The sequence below is a fragment of the Cotesia typhae genome, unplaced genomic scaffold (genome assembly GCF_013202065.1).
Source record: "Cotesia typhae breed Kobodo isofemale line unplaced genomic scaffold, CoteBio_Ctyphae contig_44, whole genome shotgun sequence".
NCBI classification, from domain to species: domain Eukaryota; kingdom Metazoa; phylum Arthropoda; class Insecta; order Hymenoptera; family Braconidae; genus Cotesia; species Cotesia typhae.
Window position 1 is genome coordinate 4,442,044 of NW_027423753.1, and position 17,353 is coordinate 4,459,396.

Here is a 17,353-nt window from a genome sequence, read left to right on the forward strand (position 1 = left end):
AAACTATTTTTTATTAAAACAATAATAAAACTGGCAGGAAAAATACAAAAATATGTATTTGTAATTTGTCTTTGTTTTTATAAATGAATTCGGATAAAAAATTGTTTTTAAAATAATTTTCATATCTTATATACATTCTCACATAATAATAATAATCATCATCATCATCATAATAATAATTACTCATTACATATTTGATACATAATATAATAAAATATAATATAAAATTGACAATTTACCGCTCATAGTATTACACACTCACAAAACTGTTGAGTATAGTAAAGACAATTAACGCATGCATCGTTATCTTCTTTATTATTTTCCGCAAATTTGTTCTCCAATTTTAATTTGTTATTGTTATCACTATCGATGCCATTTTTCTGGTAGATTTTCGGCCGTGGTTCCGGACTGGGCAGGGTTTTTTTAACGATTGTCGTTACTTCTTCAATGGTCTCGCTGCCGCTGTCATGGTTTGAGTGACTTAATTTACCGGTTGAACTTAACGGAATAACCGGTGGTAATTCTCCAGGACGTGCGTCATCAGGTAAATCGTAACTTGCCGGTATCGATCGCGAGTCCAGTCCTGGTGAGTCCCCTGACATCATCACACTAGAAATAAATAAAATACGTTTTAAAAATAAAAGTTAAATACATTTATATTAAATTTCTTCCACAGACTCATGTTATGACGAAAGATACTAAAACTTTTAAATGCTAAACAATAAGTATGCTGACTCCTACAAGATATATGATATCCAGTATAAAATACTTTTATTGAAGATTTTTTACCTCTCTCAGTAGACAAAAAAAAAAGTATTAAATATACTTGTCAGCCTTGATATTATTTTTATTTTTCAAAATATACATTTTATTATTATCTATATTATTAAGAGGATAAGCAAAATTTTGTGGCCAGTATATTTTTATGATAGAATGGGTTTTTCTAGTTAAATTTGGTCTTGACCTGAAGTTGTGTCTTTTCAATGTTTTATATCATTCTCACCAATAGTCAATTTATAATGATAAGTATTTAGGCTGCATTCGAAAATGCTCTATTCTCTAGATTCATAATTAAGAAATGACTTTGTATCTTTTAAACTATTGACATTTTTAAAAATACAAGCTCATCCCGATGTTACACTCATCAAGACCTTCCATTTGAGTACCCATATCATTTTTTCATATATTTTATATATTTATATATTTCACAAATACTATATATATAAAGTATATAAAAAATGCCATGTGGGTACTCAAATGAAAGCTCTCGATGAGTGTAACATCAGGATGAGTTTATATCTTTAAAAAAGTTAATAATTAAAAAAATGACTTCGCATCTTTTGAACTATGGACATTTGTAAAGATATAAGCTCATCTCGACATTACACTCATCGAGACCTTTCATTTAAGTACCCACATCAATTTTTCATATATTTTATATATTTATATATTTGACAAATACCATATATATAAAATATATAAAAAATGCCATGTGGGTACTCAAATGAAAGCTCTCGATGAGCCTAACATCAGGATGAGCTTACATCTTTAAAAATATCAAACACGAAGAAATGACCTTGTATCTTGAGAACTATTGACATATTTAAAGATATAAGCTCATCCTGATGTTAAATTCATCAAGAGCTTTCATTTGAGTACCCACATCAATTTTTCATATATTTATATATATTATATATATGTATATATGAAAAATATATCAAAAATGCATGTGGGTACTCAAATGAAACCTCTTGAAGAGTGTAACATCAGAATGAGCTTATATCTTCAAAAACATCAATAGTTAAGAAATTACAGTGCAATTTAACAAAATTTATTATTTAATAAAGCAAAATTTTATTTATGTATAGTTCACAAGTCACAGCAGTCACATAGTGACTGCAAAGTTGCTAGTTTAAATTAATATTGAATTAAATTATAATATTAATAGATGATATAGGTATTAAATATTAATTTTAAAAATAAATTTTTGAAAGACATACCAAGTCGCTTTGGTACAAGGATGCATGCGCGCTTTTTCTTCAATAGTTAGAGTGGAATAAAATAATAATTGCTGTTCTTCATCGCTCTTTCGCAAGCCCATTTTATCAAAAATATTATCTCGTGTCATTATAAATAACTGCGTGTATTGATATAGTGTATTTAGTAGTAGAAACGTATGCGTATAAATTATCGGTGCACTAGTTACGAAGACGAGTTATCAAATGAACTTTACTGAGAAGACTTCATATATTACTAAGAGTGTAATTTAAAACTATTTATTAGAGTTAATAGAAGTTAATAACCCCGACGCTGAGGCCGAGTCGTGAAATTATTTCACTCCAATTACGTCTAGTTTTAATTCATTCACTCTTATCTCCACCGGAGTTGCTTTATTTTTTTGTTAATCTATTTAGTCGTTGACTTGATAACCGATCCAGAATGAGAAAAAAAGCTTAACTGTTTTGTTTGTTTCTGGTTTTAATTCGATAATTTTATTTAGACACTAAAGTAATTTTGACACGTGCGAGTTCAACTGCAGTAACAGACAGCTGCGTTTGACCAGACGCTAACTACAACCCCCTAGGATTTCATAATACTGAACCAGCGGTCTTTTGTGTCTGACGTTCTTTACCCCCGTTTTCATACTACATAACTCTGAGTCATTCTTTCTTTTTACTGTCTAAAAATTTAACAATTCTATGGTTTTTTTTTCCGTTGAATTTTTTTTTTTAATTTACGTCTTTTTTTTCTTTATACTTTTTTAGATCTTTAGATATTGTATAAAAATTTAGAAAAAAATTCACAAGGTTTGAATAAATAGTTTTAATAATTTATTTTAATAAAAATTTTTAATAATTTGTTTTAAAAAAAATTTTTAATAATTTATTTAAATAAAAATTTTTAATAATTTGTTTAAATAAAAATTTTTAATAATTTATTTAAAATTTTTAAATTGTAATAATAATTTTTAACAAAAAACTTTCTTTCTAAATTTTTAACTAAGACCTTCAATCTAAAGTTTTTACTCGAATTTAAAAAATTCCTGTTTCTTCTTCACTTTCTATACATATAAAAACTTTCAACTAAAACTTTTTACTTTCACCAAAATTTATAAAACTAAAAATTAAATAAAAACTTTTCTTCAAACTCCAATTTATCACAATTAAAAATTGAAAACTAAAAAAAAGATTCGTAAACGAATGTAACAAAAAAAATAACTCCAGTCATTTCGTACAATTTAAAGCAACTAAAGACCTCTGCTCCCACACAGCATTTTTGTCCAAGACATTGTCATCACTCAAAAGATAAGAAGTGTGAGAAGCGTTACGTGTTTCATTACTCCATAACATTGTTAAGGTATAAACGGTGTACCTCTACTCTTTCTATTCCAGAGTAGCGTAAGCAGTTTTGTACGTAGTAGTAGCCAATGAGACACCAAAACTCTCCATACACCCACACTCTTCATCAGCGGAGCACATAATATCATATAGATATGTTTATTACGTAGAACCTTAACTTCACAGTGAATGAATGTAAGTATTTTAAATACAGGTTACAAGCATAACGCAGGAGTAGTAAGTTGAGGAGTAAATTAAATGAACAATCTACATCAATAGAACGGAGCAAAAATTTTTTGTATAAATATTCTAAAATTTAAATATCAAGAAATAAATTAAAATAACTAAATTAACATTTTTATAGATAATACTGAAGTTAGCAGGCAGCTGTTAATTTAAAAAATTTTTTTAATAAATTAATTAGAATAAAAAAATACTTCTAAAAATTTTCACTTGTAATTTTTATTAATTTTTACATGTGGAACTTTTTAATTTAATTTTTTTTAATAAAACTAAAGTTGACAGATATTAAAAATTTTTTTGAAATTTTATAGCAATTAAATTATTAAAAAAAAAATTAATTAAAAAGTTTCACATGTAAAAATTAATAAAAATTACAAGTGAAAATTTTTAGAAGCATTTTATTATTCTAATTAATTTGTTAAAATAATTTTTGAAATTTTTTTAACAAATCAATCAGAATAAAAAAATGCTTCTAAAAATTTTCACTTGTAATTTTTATTATTTTTTACATGAAAATTGACTTAGCAGATAGTTGATAATTTTAAGAATTTTTGTATCAAATGAATTATGGCAAAAAAAAATTCAAAAAAATTACAATTGCAATTTTTTAAAAATCATTTTTTTGTTAAAGAAAATTAAAGAATTGTCAAGTGACAGTTAAATTTAATGTCATAATTTTTACATGTGAAACTTTTTAATTAAATTTTTTTTATAATAATTTAATTGCTATAAATATCTAAAAAAATTTTTTTATGACATTAAAGTTAGCTGTGACTTGATAATTTTTTAATTTTTTTTAACAAATAAATTTGCTCCAAAAAATTATTTTTAAAAAATTACATTTGTAGTTTTTTAAAATTTCTAAATGTCAATTTTTTTTTTATAAATTTTTTTTAGCCATAATTTATTTGTTACAAAAATTCTTAAAATGATCAACTATCTGCTGAGTTAATTTTCATAAAATTTAAAAATCTGTCGACTTGAGTGTGATTCTTTTAGATATATAAACCACCTTCTCATCTTACTTGTAGATTCCTCGTTGCGGCAGCGGGTTTTTAAGACGCATTTCGCAGCTCTCTTTCAATTATTCTGTTAAAAACTGTTGACAAACGCAAACGTCAAAATATTAGCAAGTCCAACAGAAAGATTACTCAATTAAAAAGTAAAAAAAACAAACAATGAATAATTATTTATTAAAAAATAAAGAGCGATACCGTGAAAATAAAAGCGTCTTCTTAAACCTGGATCTCGACTGACCTGGACCAGCGATACGAAGAATGCTGAGAGCAAAAAGGGAATAAAAAGAGAAATGACTAAAGGACTTAAACGCTGAGCTCTCATACATCTACATGTGCACGTTCACAACATAGCATCCACATCACCAGCATCAATACATGGAATAACAGCATAAGACCGTGTATAGTACTGCGTACAGCCATGCCTTACAACAAAAGCAAGTAAATTCTCCGTAATCTGTATTGGATACGCAGAGAGTCGCAGCACAGGTACCTGAAAGGTCCCAGCACAGTTTTCAGTGATCACGTTTTGTTTCGACTTTACTCCCACAGTCCTACGGCTTGGCTTAGCTTGTTTTACTCTTATTTTTATTTTAAATCATTTTTGTACCGGCTTTACCATCTTTATATCCAAATATAAAACCTTCGTACTACCATGTAAGCAAACATACACATTTTTACGTTTTTAACTTTTAAAATTTCACCGCATGTCGCACAGTTACACGTTCAACTGTTTTATTTTATTTTATTTTATTTAATTTTTTATAATGTATGTATTTTTTAGGTTTAAATTAAATGAAAATTAAGTTAGCCGACATATAAAAATTTATAGAATTTTTTTTTTATTGAAAACTTAATTAAAAAAAAAAAAAAAAAATCACATGTAGAAAATTTTAAAAATTACACGCAATTTTTTAAAAATATTTTTTTGTTCTAATTTAGTTATTAAAAAAAAATCAAAAAATTAAAAATGTCGGCTAACTATGACACTGAAGTTAGCAGATGTTTAAAAAATTTTTGATTTTTTTTATTAATTAAATTACAACTAAAAAGATATTTCTAAAATATTACACTCATAGTTTTTCAATTTTTTTTTTAAATTATTTAATTGAAATTTTTTCAATAAAAAATTTCTAAAAATTTTGAAATGTCGGCTAACTTAATATTCATGACTAACTTCATTATTATTAAAATTAATACCTGTCATCTCTGTTATGACGATCTCGATAATCATGGTCATGATGTCTTCTTCTGTTCAGAAACACTAAATTACGTGAATAATTTTTGCGTTTGCCGCCGAACAATGGTTTGTTAAACCGAAATTTTGATTGAGAAAACATTATTAATTTATTAGTACATTTTAATCTCAAAATTAAAAAATTTAAGTCGGAAAAATTTAATAGAACATCCTATGGTCGTAGTTTCGTGTGTACTACTGTTATGTACAAAAGAAACTTTTACAATTCCCCCGATGAATTCCCCCTATCTACAATATGACTAACACAAATATATATATAGAAATATATATTTGTATATATGTGTACATTGTACCATGAGCGTAAGTAAAGAGTCATAATATTAAATCGTGACATTCATGAGTGAATATCTAAGAGATGTGGCAATCGCGCTACAACCTCTCACAAATAATTCAATGTTTAATTACAAATAGTTCATTACCGAGTGTGTAACTAGTAACTAGTCAAATAATTTATCTAAAACAATTCAAGGTTGAGTGGTAACTTTAAATATTTAGTGCTAGATTTTATTTGTGAATTAATAAATTGGATATTAAATTACTACATCCTTGAATAAAAACTTTCTATCAAGTTGTCACTTGATTACAACTGTCAGCTGTTGATTATTGTTATAATAGATTACAATTAAAGTGATTTGAATTAATTATCGGTTATTATTATTATTTATAATAACGAGTAATTACGGAACAAAAGTTAATTACCTGTATGATGTGCTCGGCTGTACGGAGTATACATCAGCTTCAACAATAATCATTATAGCCACGGTTCTTAAACTATTAATTATGTTTAATAATTTATTATTTTTTTAGTTAAATTTTTTTTTATTTTATACATTTTAAAGTAACATTTTTTTTACAGTTTATTTGGCCGTTAAATGAAAAAGTGTCACAATAAGATTGTCCTCATGTTTGTGCCACTATAAAGTATATAAGACTGACGGCAATAGTATCGGCAAGGTTCTCTTCCACCTCCAAAATAAAAAGCTGAACCGACAGAAAGAAATCAAACGATTTCACTAGTGGTTTTTTAGCGGATAATAAAAATGCTTATTGTTTAAGCGATTTTCATCATCAATAATAATAATAATAATATTATTATTATTATTATTATTATTTATTAAAGAATATTTATTATTTTAAGCCAACTTACCCGATCTGATTTAATGATAGACTCGGCTGCCCAATTTCAAAACACAGTAACTGACAATTTTTAAATTTAAAAAAATTTTGCGCGCCAAATTGATAAACAGTTTGATTTATGAATAAAAAATACTTTAATATAAATATTTTTTATAAAAATTAGTTAAAATTAAGGTCTAAAAGTTATAAGAAATGCAGCAATACTAAAAAAATTAGGTATAAAAATTTTGCAGTTACTGTGTTTTAAAATTGGCCAGCCGGACTATTCAATTTTTATTTATTAATTATTTTCACCACATTTTTTCGATATGAGCACTCATACCATTTTCAGGTGAATAGATAATAATTGAAAATTGTATTTTGGATTTTAAGACAAACTTTTATTAAAATTATGTAAAGATATAATTATTTACTCAGTGAAACTTTTTTTGGCAACTAGGTTCTAATTTAAGCAGTCCGAATTATTTTTTCGGCTGCCGAAAAAAGTTTCACTGAGTACACTGATAGAGAGTTTCTTAGTATTTAAAAAATTTTTTTTAAATACTAAGAAATGATCTCTTAAATTTACAGAAATCCTTCTATCAGTGTAAACAATTACATCTTTACACAATTTTAATAAAAGTTTGTCTTAAAATCAAAAATAAAATTTTTAATTATTATATATTCACCGGAGAATGGTATGAGTGCTCATACCGAAAAAATTTTGTGGTAAAAATAATTAATAAATAAAAATTGAGTAGTCTACCTTTAAATCAGACTAAGAAGTTGGCTTAAAATATTAAATGCCTTTTAATAAGTAAAATCACCGATCTTCGAATTATATGTTGAATAATAATAATATTAATAATTATTGTTGTTGTTTTTATTATTATAATTATTATTGCATTATTTTGTGAATTTTTGTTCAACTTTATCAACAAATGCCCAGAAGTCATCGGCGACAAGTTTTGGTTCTTCAAATGCAGCAAAGTGTCCACCGCGGGGGAGATGATTGAATTGAACTAGATTTTTAAATCGCATTTCAATCAATGATTTTGGTATGTACGCTACTTCATGGGGGAAATTTGCACACGCTACTGGTACGTTTGTGGTCAATCTATTAAAAAAAAAAAAAAAATAAAATAAAATAAAATAAAAATTAAACTATTAATTAATTAAGAAAAATACTCACGAATCATATTTGTTGTTATTTTCAGAACTAAAACTTTCGGCGTAAAGTCTCATGCTGGTTGTTATCGAATCAGTGATCCAGTAAACCATTATATTGTCAAGCAATTCATCCATGGAAAATTTTTCCAACAAACCGCCGTCGTCGCGGAACCTATACTCAGGATTGGTCCATGTGCTGAATTTTTCCAGGATGTAAGTTGCAAGAGCTGCGGGTGCTTGCATCAGTGTTGTGCCTGGATTTATTTTTGTCAATAAATATGCATGAAAAAAATAAATTGGGTAAAAATTGATGTAATATTTACCGATAGTGTCAGGTTTCGTAGCTTGAAGATGGAAATAACCGGACTCTTCGATTATTCTGGACCATTTTTCAGTCAACGGGTATACTTTGGAATAGTCCTCGGATTCAACGACCAGTGACGGGAAATATGAGCCTACTAAGAGCCAAAAGAATGATTTTCCATTTTGTACTGCACACATATTTAAATGGGCACCAGTAACTCTGCAAAAATGATTTATATTGATAATGAAAAGAAATAAGTTTAAGTAAATTCAATTAAACTATTAAAAAATTTATTACAATAAATTAATCATTAAAATTATGATAATGAAGTCAGCAAATATCTAAAAATTTCTTAGTTTTATTAAAAAATAAATTTATAAAAAGTAAGAAAAAGACAATTTTAAAAAATTTCATTTATACTCTGAGAAAAAAAATTTCTGTTGAAAAAAATGAGTAGTGTTGTAATAAGAAATTAATTTGTTGAAAATTTTAAACAATTAATTATTAACAAGTCGGGTCAAACCTATTTTTGGCATTTTCAAAAGAAATTTTTTCTTTCTGCACGGTAAGAACAAGATGACACTGGATATCATCCCAGATTATACTGAGTAAAAAAATATTTCAGATAGTAGCTAGTATAATCCAAATTACAATGAGTATAATCCTGATATCACCCAGTATAATCTGGATTATACTAGCTACTGTCTGAAAAATTTTTTTCACCACAGATATCACTGAGTATAATCTGAGTATAAAATTTTAATAAATAGTAGAATTTATTTTCAATATTCTTAAAATAATTTATTAATTAAAAATATTCCTAAAAATGATCAGATATTTGTTAATTTGAGTATCATTTAGAATTACCTTTCAGAAAACAAAGTACTGATATCTGCCGCAATGAAGCTCCCCCAATCGCCGCCTTGGGTATAAAATTTATCAAAGCCTAATCTTGTCATCAGATTCTTCATCACAACAGCCATCTGAGCAACAAAACATTTTATCAATTATCCATAACTTCAATAATTAATTTACATTTTTTAGATTCATAAACTCAAACCTGTGCATGACCCATATGAGGTCTGACAGCTGCCTGTGAAAAACCATACCCAGGCAAGGAAGGTGCAATAACTTCAAAAACGAAATCTTTTCCCGGCCTCGGTGTCGTTAACATCGGAATTATTTTTTGGAACTCAACGACTGAACCCGGCCAACCGTGGAGCAGCAGAAGTGGAAGTACCTTCAGTGGTTTTCCATCAGTACTTAGCGATTTGCTCGGCTTGACATGATAAAAATGTATATCAAGTCCTGAAAATTATCATAAGAATTTGAATATTAATGACTCATTAATTTTATCGCTGAATTGTAAGTAGCGAATATTAATTATAAATTAGAACTTATCATTATCACCTTGAATGTTTGTGACAAATTGGGGATATTTGTTAAGCAAATCTTGACGCTTGTACCAATCATATTTATTAATCCAATAATCGATAATTTTTTTAAAGTATTTGCTTGAAAGTCCGTAAGTCCATCCGACGTTCTCAAGTGGCGGTACTGGCTCACGTGTCCGTGACAATCGTTCTTTAAGATCGTTGATTACCTTAAAAAAGTAGCTTTGTCAGTTGAATTAATAATACCATCTAATAACTAATAGACAACTATTAATAAATATTGCTTATTTCACCGTACTCTAGTTTGTAAAAATTATATAATTCTTACGTCCTTGGGAACTGAGATTTTAAATGGTCGCACTGATGAATCCTTGGTACCGTCAACTGGTCCCCAGTTTGGCTCCGGCATTCTCGGAATTTCTGTTTCATTTTTCGAACAGCAGTTTCTAAATTAACAGTATATATTTATTGATTATAAAAGATTTACTTAAATTTTTCAGGAGCAATGAAGAAGATACATACCCCAGATAGTAAGCAGCCAAGAGCGCGATAACTCCGAATAACAATTTTTTAATCATTATCACTAACGTTTGATCCGAACAGTTCGGCAGATACCGTTCTACTGATCGCACTGTGCACAAGTATCTTAAAATTGAGCGTGCAAATGTAAAGTATAAAGTCCGATGGTAAATTATCAATGTTGATTGTCGCGTTTTAAGTAATATAATCGCAGAAAAATGAACTTATATATACACGCAATGAGTGAGACAGAGAAATAATAAATCTTTTGTGTCATTCTCTTATCTAATTTTTTTTTGTTCAATGCAACTGTGATACTTGATGTGTCATGGTGTTGACGTTTGAAAAAAAAAAAAAAAAAAAAAAAAAACTGCATCATTTTTTACAAATATTTATTTATAAACATTTTGATTTTAATGACTTGCAATTTTATTTACAATTAAAATTCGTCTTTTTCAGTGTTTGCTGACTTTAAATCGCTTTGAACGGTTGCTACGAATTTCCAGACGTCGTCGGACAGGAGTTTGGGTTCCTCTAGAGCAGCAAAATGTCCTCCTCGAGGCATCCTTGTCACTTGGATTAGATTATAAAATTTATCTCGGAGAAATGCCTCAGGATAATAGATCAACTCGTTGGGAAATTGCGCACAGGCACTCGGGACTATGATGGGCCAGCTAAAATGAAATGTTTTTTTTTAGATTGATAGATTTAGCAGAAGATAAAAGGACAACTAGGACACATACTACATTTCATTCAAGCCAGATTGCAAATTAAATGATTCTGCATAAATTCTCATGGCCGTAGTCATGCTGTTTGGTATCCAATACATCATTAAATTGTCGATCAAAGCGTCTGCAGTGAATTTTTCGTAAATTCCGCCGTCATCTCTGGTTTTGTAAGCGGGATTTGTTGCTGATGAAAATTTTTCCAGCACATAACCGGCTAGAGATGCGGGAGAGTCACTTGGACCGATTCCTATAGATAAAATTTTATATTTAAATATTATTTATGAGCAACCTTGCAGTCACTTCGTGACTGCCGTAACTTGTGAACTATAAATAACTAAAATTTTACTGCATGAAATAAGGACTTTTGTTAAATTGCACGGTAATTCTTTAACTACTGACCTTTTTAAAGATATAAGCTCATCCCGATGTTACACTCATCAAGAGCTTTTATTTGAGTACCCACTTGCATTTTTGATATATTTTTCATATAGACATATATATAAATATATAAAATATATGAAAAATTGATGTGGGTACTCAAATGAAAGGTCTCGATGAGTGTAACATCGGGATGAGCTTATATCTTAAAAAATGTCAATAGTTCTCAAGATACAAGATCATTTCTTAATTATGTATCTAAAGATAGAGAATTCTCGGATGCAGCCTAATTACTAATCATAATAAATTGACTATTGATAAGAATGATTTGAAACCTTGAAAAGGCACAAATTCAAATCAAGATCTTTGCAATGACTGATTGAATTAAATTTTAGTTAACTTTTAGAGAATGGAAATAAAAAAATAATTCAGACCAACAGTATCAGGTTTGGTTGCTTGTATATGCAAGTAACCAGTCTCGAGAAGTGTCTTGAAGAAGTGTTTCTTCATTGGATAAAGAAGATGATGATCTTCTTTAGGCAGTAGTAATGAAGGGAAGAAACTGTATAGGAATGTTTTTAAAGTTGTTTTGAAGCCTAATACACCACAAAAGTTTGAATGGATTCCCAAGACGCTGAAAAATAAAATAATTGATTTTTGGGAGTCATCATGATGAATATCTATCTACTGACTCATGGTGTGGAATAATTCTTACTGTTGAGGGAATAACGTCGCCATTTGTCCGACAATGATAGATCCCCAGTCGCCGCCTTGGGTATAGAATTTATCGAATCCCAGTCTGCGCATCAGATTCATCATAACAACAGCCATTTCTTTGGCACCCAACCCAGGTCTCACTGCAGAGCTAGAGAAACCAAAACCTGGTAACGAAGGCGCAATAACTTCGAAGACAAAATCATGGTCCGCTTGTGGAGAAGTCAGCATGGGAATAAGTTCGTAAAATTCTCTAACTGATCCTGGCCAGCCGTGGAGAATTAACAATGGTACCACTTTTTTTCTTTGGGTATTTTTAGGTTTCACGTGTATGAAATGAATGTCCAGACCTTTGACAAATAATTGTCAATCAGTATAATTAATTGTTGCTTAATAATTAATGGATGCGCTTACCTTGAATGTTTGTTTTAAATTGGTCGTACTTGTTCAAATACGCGAGCCGCTTTTTGAAGTCATACTTGTTCAGCCAGTAATCAACAATATTTTTTTTCAAAAATGTCCCACTGGTTCCGTAAGTCCATCCTGTACTCTCCAAAGGTGGAGCCAAATCTCTCGTATTTTTCAATCTGCTTTTCAGGTCATTCACTTGCTGATAAAGTTATCAACAATGAATTATAAACTCGCATTAAAATTCATTGAACTACACAACTAAATAAATGATTAATTTATTCCTTACCGCTTCAGTAAATAAAATTTCAAACTGTCTGACAGTTTTGTCAGTTTGCGAATTTTCCGTTCCCGGACCCCACCAAGTATTCGGCAATTCTATCGTTTTGACAGACGACTTTTGTAAATAAAACAATGACATAAAACCTACCGTCAACAATCCGACAATAACTTTAACTACCACAAAAAATCCCATTTTATATTGATAAAAAACTAAAAAATTAAAAATTTATTCCTTCGCCAATTCTAGAGATGAATCTGTGACGGCCCGGTAAGATAACGGTGCACCGCACGCCCGTCAGGGTAAAACTAACTGTTATTGCGATTTCAACTTCAATATTGAGTCCGAAGTTTAAGTATAGTACTTGTATCAAATGAGATATGATAGTTGCATAACAGGTTTATTCCTCTGATTATATAAACAGAAATCTAAATGCAATAAAATTTTCATTTTATTTGACTTATTCTTATTTTTAATTATTTAATTTATTACGAAATTTGACCGATAAAAGATCTTAATCTCATGTTTTTTTTTTTTTTTAATAAAATTATCGGTATTTACTTAAGTGGAGAGATCTACCCAAAAACATAATATTACTAATTTTTAACAATTTTACAAATTTATAAGGATTTTTATTAGAGCAAAATTATTTTTTGATCAAATTAAAATCATTCAAAATCCATCAATTTTCAAAAGTTTTTTTATGCATTCATTAATGAGATGTTCTTTATCTAAAACTTTTTTTTTTTTTTTAAGAAATTTATCTTTGGCATAAAAATCTCAACCTGTGTATCTTATAAAAATAATTTAATGACTATAAAATATATGTTCATTCATAAATTAACGATAATTTCTAATTTTTTAACTTAATAATAATTAATCCGATGCTAAAATTCATCTTTTTTGATTTCTGATGATTTGGTAAAGTTAAAGATAGCGGCTATAAATTTCCAAATATCATCGGACAAGAGTTTTGGTTCTTCTAGCGCAGGAAAATGTCCTCCTCGAGACATCCTCGTCACCTGGACTAGATTGAGGTATTTGTCTTGAAGCAATTTCGGAGGATAATAAAATAACTCGTGTGGAAATTGCGCACAGGCAGTGGGTACTTTGATAGGCCACCTGAAAAATTGATAACTTACAAATTTTTTGAAATGAAATAAAATTTAATAGTACGTACGATAAATCGGAAAGTCTGCTAAAAGAATTAAATGACTCTGCGTAGAGTCTCATGGATGTAGTAATGCTGTTTGAAATCCAATACATCATTAAATTGTCGATTAAAGTGTCTAAAGTGAATTTTTCGTAAATTCCGCCATCATCTCTGGATTGGTAAGAAGGGTTTGTGCCGTAAGAAAATTTTTCTAGCACGTAACCAGCTAGTGCTGCTGGTGAGTCACTCAGACCAATTCCTGCAATTAAAAAAATTATAGTCATTATTTAATTAATTATATTAACAGTGGCTAAAAAATATACATATTCTTAGAGCAGAAAAAAAAAATTGAAAATAAAATTAGCGAATATCTGACAATTTTTACGATTTTTTTTATAGATAAAATTGTTACAAAAATATTAAGAGGGTATTCTCGTTTAGAAACATGAAATTTCAAGTAATTTTTTAAGTGCCGTAAAAAAAAAAAGGCAATCAATATTTTTATTATCCATTTTTCTATGAGTTATTTATTAATATGATAAGAATATAGAAAACAATATAAAAATAAAAAATGTTAAAAAAACGGGAAGAAAAAAATGAAAAAGATTATTAATCTAGAGTAATGTCGCTATGGTTTGAACTATGGAAAAGTTGAAGTAAAATTTTCTCACGAAATAGCATGGAAAGAACAAAATTACACAACATATTCTCCCATATTATACTCAGTGTTATCTATGGTGAAAAAAAATTTCAGATAATATCAAATATAATCCAGATTGTACTAAATTATTTTTATATTATACTGCGTAAGATTACACTGAATATAATCCAAAAAAATATCCCGTATGATTTGAATTATACTCAGTAGAATCTTAGATTATATAATTTTTTCAAAAATTGTAATAATCAAATTTTTTCATTTTTTTCACCACTTTTTTTTATGTTTTGAAATTTTTAAAAAATAGTAAAAATTGAAATTTGGGGATGACCGTAGTTCCAATCGTAGCGACATTACTCTAAATTAATAATCTATTTTTCTTTTTATTTCCGATTTCTAAGAGGTTTGGAATCGTGGGTATAGTCACGTGCTAATTTTTTGATACCCTCCCACTTTATCAGCTGCGATATTTTTTATTTATCAACTTTTTTTATTTTCTTCTGTATTCATATAATTCATATAAGTGCAATATTTACCCTGATAGCCACCTTACCTATAACTTACTGTCAATCTACGTCCGCAATTTGAAGCAAACTTGACGGAAAGAGTTGGCAAAGCGAGCGATTACCTATTAGTTACCTATAACTTACTCTGCAAATAGACGTCAAAACTTGCTATACAAGTATTTCCTTCAAATTGTAGTAAAGTTGAAAGGAAATTTAACTACAAGTTTGATTGTTAACTTGTATTCAAGTTGCGGCCGTAGATTTCCGTCAACTTGCTTACAAGTGTTGTTGAAAGAAGAATTACCGCCCACTTGATGTATAAATTAACCGTAACTGCTGGAAGTCAACACTTACTGAGAAAGCGCTGGCTATCAGGGTAAAAATATTTTTTTAGTTATAATTTAATTAATGAAAAAAATTTTCAACCGCTTGCTGATTTCAACATAACAAAAAAAGATAAACAATAAATAAATTACTCACCAACAGTGTCAGGTATAGTTGCTTGTATATGTAAGTAACCAGTCTCAAAAAGTGTTGTAAAGAAACGTTTTTTCATTGGGTAAAGAAGATGATGATCTTCTTCAGGTAACAATAATGATGGAAAGAAGCTGTATAAAAATATCTTGAACGCTGTTTTCCATTCCACAAGATAACAATGGTTTGAATGGATTCCCAGGACACTAAAAATGTAATAAAATGTCATCAATTGATTTTAATAATTTGCTGTTCAAAATAATTCTTACTTTTGAGGGAATAACGTCGCCATTTGTCCGACAATGATAGATCCCCAGTCGCCGCCTTGGGTATAGAATTTATCGAATCCCAGTCTGCGCATCAAATTCATCATAACAACAGCCATTTCTTTGGCACCCAACCCAGGTCTTACTGCAGGGCTAGAGAAACCAAAACCTGGTAACGAAGGCGCAATAACTTCGAAGACAAAATCATGGTCCGCTTGTGGAGAAGTCAGCATGGGAATAAGTTCGTAAAATTCTCTGACTGATCCTGGCCAGCCGTGGAGAATTAACAATGGTACCACTTTTTTTCCTTGGGTATTTTTAGGTTTCACGTGTATGAAATGAATGTCCAGACCTTTAACAAATAATTATCAATCAGTATAATTAATTGTTGTTTAATAATTAATGGATGCGCTTACCTTGAATGTTTGTTTTAAATTGGTCGTACTTGTTCAAATACGCGAGCCGCTTTTTGAAGTCATACTTGTTCAGCCAGTAATCAACAATATTTTTTTTCAAAAATGTCCCACTGGTTCCGTAAGTCCATCCTGTACCCTCCAAAGGTGGAGCCAAATCTCTCGTATTTTTCAATCTGCTTTTCAGGTCATTCACTTGCTGATAAAGTTATCAACAATGAATTATAAACTCGCATTAAAATTCATTGAACTACACAACTAAATAAATGATTAATTTATTGCTTACCGCTTCAGTAAATAAAATTTCAAACTGTCTGACAGTTTTGTCAGCTTGCAAATTTTCCGTTCCTGGACCCCACCAAGTATTCGACAATTCTGCTACCTCTATCGTAGATGGCTTGTTGAAATAAAATACTGACATCACAGCAGCCATCATTAAGCCTGCTGCGACTTTGAATACCGGTGAAATTTCCATTTTGATTGTATAATAAATAAATAAATAAATAATTACTTAGTGAATTATTTTTTCTTTAATCTTTTTACGTTTTTCCTCAAGCCGTATCATTAATTGCAGTTACTGTCCCACGATAGCCACGTTGATGGTGACACAAATTTACCGTGACTGCGGTTGGGGATTCAAGTTATCGTAATAATACAAAGCGCGAATTTCAGATAAATTCGCAGTTATCTCTTTTGAAAATCAAATTAAATTTGACATTTAAAATAACGTGTAAGTACTTGCCGAAAAATTAATGAAAAGTTTCTTTCATATCAGAACTAATTACTTAACAAATTTTATGTCAACTGGTACTAAGTGTACTAAGTTCGTAAATAAAGTAATAAATTAGTGTCAATTATTATTTTTATTGTATTAAAAAGTTTCTTGGAACTTTTTGTCAACATATTTTAGTTGTTAAGTTATTAGTCGACAAGTTTTGTCTGACGTGTATGTAAACACAAGCATATTATTGTTTTTCTGACAATAATAACAATTTTCGAATTAGTTTCTTACCATTA

General features: G+C 29.1%; 4 protein-coding genes across 6 annotated transcripts; all 4 read right to left on the bottom strand.

The window, feature by feature from the left end:
• Positions 1–31: 31 nt before the first annotated feature.
• On the bottom strand, positions 32–7,691 carry LOC141528558 (uncharacterized). Of its 3 annotated transcripts, none has more exons than XM_074244672.1 (2): positions 6,555–7,691; positions 32–609 (listed from the first exon to the last, which is right to left on the bottom strand). In XM_074244672.1, exons 1-2 carry the CDS (start codon positions 6,605–6,607, stop codon positions 243–245), a joined length of 420 nt encoding a protein of 139 aa, XP_074100773.1. In that variant the 5' UTR covers positions 6,608–7,691; the 3' UTR covers positions 32–242. The 3 variants fall into 3 exon arrangements, with proteins under 3 accessions (XP_074100773.1, XP_074100771.1, XP_074100772.1); XM_074244670.1 differs by lacking the exon at positions 6,555–7,691 and adding an exon at positions 5,798–6,037; XM_074244671.1 differs by lacking the exon at positions 6,555–7,691 and adding an exon at positions 2,001–2,734.
• A 145-nt stretch (positions 7,692–7,836) lies between these two features.
• On the bottom strand, positions 7,837–10,522 carry LOC141528554 (juvenile hormone epoxide hydrolase 1-like). The gene is made up of 8 exons (XM_074244660.1): positions 10,362–10,522; positions 10,168–10,285; positions 9,856–10,048; positions 9,506–9,753; positions 9,313–9,428; positions 8,465–8,664; positions 8,164–8,395; positions 7,837–8,088 (listed from the first exon to the last, which is right to left on the bottom strand). Exons 1-8 carry the CDS (start codon positions 10,415–10,417, stop codon positions 7,878–7,880), a joined length of 1,374 nt encoding a protein of 457 aa, XP_074100761.1. The 5' UTR covers positions 10,418–10,522; the 3' UTR covers positions 7,837–7,877.
• A 211-nt stretch (positions 10,523–10,733) lies between these two features.
• Positions 10,734–13,170, bottom strand: LOC141528553 (juvenile hormone epoxide hydrolase 2-like). Its single transcript, XM_074244659.1, has 6 exons — positions 12,876–13,170; positions 12,593–12,788; positions 12,180–12,528; positions 11,899–12,098; positions 11,102–11,333; positions 10,734–11,032 (listed from the first exon to the last, which is right to left on the bottom strand). Exons 1-6 carry the CDS (start codon positions 13,059–13,061, stop codon positions 10,798–10,800), a joined length of 1,398 nt encoding a protein of 465 aa, XP_074100760.1. The 5' UTR covers positions 13,062–13,170; the 3' UTR covers positions 10,734–10,797.
• Positions 13,171–13,416: 246 nt separating this feature from the next.
• LOC141528552 (juvenile hormone epoxide hydrolase 2-like) lies at positions 13,417–17,335 on the bottom strand. Its single transcript, XM_074244658.1, has 6 exons — positions 16,623–17,335; positions 16,340–16,535; positions 15,927–16,275; positions 15,664–15,863; positions 14,047–14,278; positions 13,417–13,988 (listed from the first exon to the last, which is right to left on the bottom strand). The coding sequence occupies exons 1-6, from the start codon at positions 16,809–16,811 to the stop codon at positions 13,754–13,756; spliced, it is 1,401 nt and encodes a 466-aa protein (XP_074100759.1). The 5' UTR covers positions 16,812–17,335; the 3' UTR covers positions 13,417–13,753.
• Positions 17,336–17,353: the final 18 nt, after the last annotated feature.

What these genes read in the sequence shown, in the direction of transcription:
- LOC141528553 (XM_074244659.1), bottom strand. Translation starts at nt 13,061, where the DNA reads ATGGGATTTTTTGTGGTAGTTAAAGTTATTGTCGGATTGTTGACGGTA. An exon ending in AAATTTTATTTACTGAAGCG is followed by an intron (nt 12,789 to 12,875) that starts GTAAGGAATAAA and finishes TAACTTTATCAG; the next exon opens with CAAGTGAATGACCTGAAAAG. An exon ending in ATTTAAAACAAACATTCAAG is followed by an intron (nt 12,529 to 12,592) that starts GTAAGCGCATCC and finishes TATTTGTCAAAG; the next exon opens with GTCTGGACATTCATTTCATA.
- LOC141528552 (XM_074244658.1), bottom strand. Translation starts at nt 16,811, where the DNA reads ATGGAAATTTCACCGGTATTCAAAGTCGCAGCAGGCTTAATGATGGCT. An exon ending in GCGACGTTATTCCCTCAAAA is followed by an intron (nt 15,864 to 15,926) that starts GTAAGAATTATT and finishes TTACATTTTTAG; the next exon opens with TGTCCTGGGAATCCATTCAA. An exon ending in AACTATACCTGACACTGTTG is followed by an intron (nt 14,279 to 15,663) that starts GTGAGTAATTTA and finishes TTTTAATTGCAG; the next exon opens with GAATTGGTCTGAGTGACTCA.
- LOC141528558 (XM_074244670.1), bottom strand. Translation starts at nt 5,937, where the DNA reads ATGTTTTCTCAATCAAAATTTCGGTTTAACAAACCATTGTTCGGCGGC. An exon ending in CGTCATAACAGAGATGACAG is followed by an intron (nt 610 to 5,797) that starts GTATTAATTTTA and finishes ATTTATTTCTAG; the next exon opens with TGTGATGATGTCAGGGGACT.
- LOC141528554 (XM_074244660.1), bottom strand. Translation starts at nt 10,417, where the DNA reads ATGATTAAAAAATTGTTATTCGGAGTTATCGCGCTCTTGGCTGCTTAC. An exon ending in TTGGCTGCTTACTATCTGGG is followed by an intron (nt 10,286 to 10,361) that starts GTATGTATCTTC and finishes CTGTTAATTTAG; the next exon opens with AAACTGCTGTTCGAAAAATG. An exon ending in TACGAAACCTGACACTATCG is followed by an intron (nt 8,396 to 8,464) that starts GTAAATATTACA and finishes AAATAAATCCAG; the next exon opens with GCACAACACTGATGCAAGCA.